The following is a 5,000-nucleotide window of genomic DNA, read 5'->3' on the forward strand; positions in this document are numbered from 1 at the left end:
ACTGCCACCAGTGAGTCACTGGGATTCTCAAAACTACCAGCTTTCGTTATTTTATTATTAATGGAGAAAACAATTATGTTACGAGCATTCTTCATTCTATAATGCGATGGAGATATTTTATCTTGATAACCATGGACCATGGGGGAAGGGGGGAGTGACATGACCATTCTGGGGGTGAGGGTAGGGGGTGAAGGATACCATTGCTATAAAACCCAAACCTTTACAAAAATGCTAACCATAAGCCTAAATACTATGCTTTAGATAATGTTAAGACCTAAAGTTAGCATTTTTGTGAAGGCTTTGGTTGTCTGACAGCTATGGTACCCTTCACCCCCTTCCCCCATCCCCTACCACTCACCCTCACCCCTACCCCCAGAATTGTCATGCCAGGGGGGAGTCTTCATAGTGGCGAGATTACTGTAAACATGTTGAAATTCTTTCATCAAAAACATAAGTATTTTGTAGGTGTTGTTTTTCCAGTAGAGGTTGTTGTCTGTCAGTATCAAGATCCAAGATATGGTACCATTTTTTAAGATGATGCAGTTGGTTTTGCTTGCACATGGCTGCCTTGAAAGCTCAAGCTACAGAACTTTTTTCAATTTACAGGACTTTTGTTTTGTCAGCTGGTGCATTCGACTCACGCCAACGTTTTCTTGAGCAAGTCAGAAGACGATTCGGCAATGGCACATTTAATCTGACTGGACATGTTCTGGCTAATCATCTTGCTGACTACTACTCATCATTAAAGGAAGATGCGAGATCAACCATGGAAAGCAGGGTGTTTTTCCACTCTAATCATTTAGGATTTCAAAAAGAAAATTACTGGATTCTTTCTAGTGATGTGAGTTCATTATGTGGGAGTAACATATGAATACAGCTGTTCGGATTGCTGTAAAAGTGCGTGCGACTATCCCGAAAGACACGTAACCTGGGATATGATCAACTCATTTAATCACACTGGAGCTTTCTAACTAATTTTCTTTTATACTTGCAAACAGATTTCTATAGTGTGTCGTAGTATTTGTTTCTTTTTCCTGAAATGCTAGGGTCAAGGAAGCCGTAAATTACACACTTCCCCACAATACCTTTTGGGATTGTTGTTGCGTGCACTTTTGCACATGTTACTGATAACCTTTCTAGAAACAGCTGTATCGCCAGTCTTAATTAAACTGTAAAGGGATTTGAGTGACCCCTAGAGTATAATTAAGGATAAGCATAGTACAAATTAGCTATAGCCTAATGTCGATCTACGATAGTGACCAAAGTTAGAAGAATTATTTTCCGACACATCAAGTCACTTGACATGTAAGGTAGCTGTGCAACATGTTCAAACCGATTAATGGCCCGTATGGTTTACTGAAGTCTGAGTACTTATTTTAAATTTAGCTTAACACAGGGTTTGAGCCAGCTTTATTGCCGCAGGAGACAATTTGTCCCTCTGTGGCCCTTGCAAAGGGACAAATAGGCAACAGCTGGGGCACCCCTTGTCACCCCCAAAAGCGTTTTTCTTTCTCGCCAGCCAAAAAAAGTGACAAAAGATCCTGTTATGTTCATACCGTAACGACTTGTGATCATTTAACCAATTCAGCTGGAAATTGCAAGGTTTCAAATTCAGAAGTTGAGCATCATTTTCTTCTCGAGATTCTTCCTAGTGTGTGAATTCGTTTTCAGGTTTTTCTTCTTCTTGGTCGATGGTTTTACGTCTTTCACTTTCACAATAACTCGAGATTTTCCCTTTGGACGTTGTTCCAAAGAATAATTTATATCCGATGACAAACAGAGCAGGACACTTTGGTCCAGAAACAAAACAAGCTGTAAACACGTGCAAATCAAAAGCCAGGCATGCGTGCAACACAGTTCCTATTTTACTTCTAAATACGATTTTCAAACAGCAAAATATGTGACAGGTTTGGAATGGCTTTTAAGGAGGATCAAAACATGAGAGAATAGTGTTTTTTGATAAAGCACTGATAAGTGATTTTTATTCAGTAATTTTCGCAATGATAATAATAATAATGTGAAAATGTAAAATGCTAGCCGGCAAAAAAAAAACATTATTATTTTTGAAAATAACACCTTCCTGGTTTTCTGATTGGTATGCATATGCATAAACTTCTTCCATTTAGTTTTGACTTTGGGGGACATTAATGGCCGTCCACCCAATTTTAAGGGACAAATTGTCCTGCAAGGGGGAGAATGTCGCAAGCTCGCACTCTGGCTCAAACCATGCTTAAGTCCAGTGTAATATTTAAGTAAGTCATAGGCTCAATATAGAAATGATGCATGTGCATAATTTCCATAACAATTATTTGTCATAACATGAATGAAATCATAACTAGTTAATTGACTATATGTATATTATTCTGAGGAAACAACTGGAATGTTCTTTTTAGTGTGCCTATATTTTTATAATAATTTTGATCATTGTGAAAGGATTTAACCGATGTGCTGCTTGTCTTGTATTTACAGCTTCATGTTAAGGAGGGGAATATGTTGTCCCCATCTCAGTATCAGCATTTTATATCAGACAATGGTTTAACCAGTTTTGGAACAAGCCTAGCAGGCCATCTTCTGGAAGTATTTAACCTTAAATCAGTCACTAAAAGGTATATCTGGGTTTTGTTTCTTTCTTTTGTTTCTGATGCATTACTTACTCGCATTAACAAAAATATTATTTGGCAAGGATATTCTTGTGTTATTTAGAAATATTTCCATTAAGAAAATAATGTTTCTTTGCAATTTAATTCCAAAGGTTTTTGGAGCTCTCCTCACATTTTGGTGTGAACGCTGTCGCTTTCCAGTTGGCAACTTCATTTGTAATTTGGAGTGGCATCAAGGCAGTTTTGACAAAATTGGGTGCAGACTTTTCTGGTTAGCAGTGTAAATTGTGTTAAGCTTAGCCAGTTTGATGGAAACTGGGTTTATAGTGTTCCTCTTGGGTTGGTTATGGTGAAAAATAACTTCACATTGGCACATGGCAGACGCAATATGCAGTAAAACCCTGCATATAAGAAACTAGATTTTTCCAAGTCAGCCTGAACAGGTCCTTATTTGGAGGGTGTTATGAAAACTAAGACTCTCGAAAATAAGACCTAAATAAAAACTAAAACAGTGTGTTAGTTTTCGTACTACGAAAACTAAGAGCCTTTGTTATTAGTGGTAATTACAGGAAAGAAACTCGGGAAAACTTACCGCTAGTCAGAGATTTGAGCGTTGGATGTTGTCTCCCTACAAGGTTTTACTTGACAACGCCATGATACACTCTTTCCTGTCTCTTTGAGTGTTGTGTGACAGAAAAAAAATACACTGACATTTGCCAATGTACACTTTTTGGCACAGAAACTCTAATATAGTAAGATAGGGTCTTTCCAATGATGAGAAACTCAGTATGGTTGGTTGTAACCACTAAAAGTGTGATACCCTGGGGTAAATTTGTCAGCACATAATTATTTGTTATCTTATTTCCAGTATCAAAACAAGTCCAGCGTGTATCATTATAGAGCTTTGGGGCGTGCATTCACAATTTAGGTGTAAGTCACGCCGAACAATGAGCAAATGCCGTTGAATGATATGTCTGAAGGGTCTGAAATATAGTTTCAAATGTAGGACACAAATGATTTTCTGCTAGTTTCGGCTCATTTGCCGCACTCACATGTACAAGCTTATTTCTCAGCTTAATTATTACAATGAGGATATGAGATATCGGCTATCAGGGGGTAGGGGTAAATCGCACCATTCTGGTACTTTAACGCGTAATTTATAACATGCATTAATGTAAGACGGCCAAAACGGTCGACCCAAGAACAACAAATTTCAGCTAGGTTTTACGAATTTATTAGAGTGATATAATGACAAAAAAAAAAACAGGAACAAGTAATGCTAAACACAAATAAACAAAGCTACAATAAGCCAATGAATTAAACATAGTAAATTGATATTAATTTATTTTATTTACTTATAATGTGCAAGTATCAATTTACATTTTCACCTGCAAAGTTATTATTTACATGCTGAACAATAAAGCTATGCTAAATATCTGATACATGAAGAAAAATGCTTGCAAACTAAAAGCAAAGAAATTATTAACAAAGCAAGTAAAATGACCGCAAATTGTAAACAAACTAAACAGTGTCATAATCCAAGAACTATTATATGAAGCATGGACTTGACAATAGCAAGAGCTTCAAATTATGTAATGCACAATAATGCTGCAATAGTACATTGGAACTAATAATTGTGAAATAATGGTAACAAACGGATCACTTGGAATCAAATGAATTAAAAGTCAAGCGAAGCTATGATCTTCGCAGTTATGTGATACCCTAATTAAAAGTATACACAAACAATGACAAGGAAAAGAGGTAGGCAAAAAAACAGTAATATTTATTGGAAAACAGCAGACTAAAGGTCAACATAGATAAATAAATTACCTAGACAAAAGCTAATGAAATGTTGCATTCGCTCCTAAGAACTAGAGAAAGAAAGCTATATGTAGTAAACTAAACTAAGGCTGGGCATAAATAATTTTACCACAATCGCTTGTAATCTCGCAATCTGATTGGCTAATTTGCCGTTGTCGATGAGAGTCTAGACAACGCGGCTCGCGTCATGCTTGCGTCAAGTTGTCACGCAATGTAATACCCAATGAGGAACGCTCATTTTGGGAAATAAACCCATCATATTGTGAGAAAGTTATAGACAACGCTTGCTTTTTCTTCTTGTCGTGATTTTGGTCACGCTCTAAAATAAAAACTTTCCTTGGCATTAAATATTGTGGTAAAAAACAAATCGAAAGTGGTTCAGCGTTGTCTGTACTCTTATAGACAACAATATTCGTCATCACAGTGGTCAAAATTTGTTGTGGATTCACTCGGCTGTGCCTCTTGAGTCCACAACGTTTTGACCGCTGTGATGACGAATATCGTCGATAAGAGTACAGACTAGGCTGAACCACTTTCGATTTGTTAAAGAAATAGGAAAATGCTGATAGCATACCAAGT

At 36.9% G+C, this 5,000-nt stretch overlaps 1 protein-coding gene across 4 annotated transcripts in view; it reads left to right on the plus strand.

The window, feature by feature from the left end:
* Positions 1-5,000, plus strand: part of LOC138051420 (uncharacterized) — a 51,405-nt gene that overhangs the window by 28,257 nt on the left and 18,148 nt on the right. For all 4 annotated transcript variants that reach the window (XM_068897615.1, XM_068897616.1, XM_068897618.1 and 1 more), the window contains 3 exons: positions 607-841; positions 2,470-2,606; positions 2,753-2,871. In XM_068897615.1, coding sequence (XP_068753716.1) covers positions 607-841; positions 2,470-2,606; positions 2,753-2,871 — 491 coding nt within the window. The remainder of the gene's footprint in view (positions 1-606; positions 842-2,469; positions 2,607-2,752; positions 2,872-5,000) is intronic.

The sequence above is a fragment of the Montipora capricornis genome, chromosome 6 (assembly GCF_036669925.1).
Source record: "Montipora capricornis isolate CH-2021 chromosome 6, ASM3666992v2, whole genome shotgun sequence".
Taxonomy (NCBI): Eukaryota; Metazoa; Cnidaria; class Anthozoa; order Scleractinia; family Acroporidae; genus Montipora; species Montipora capricornis.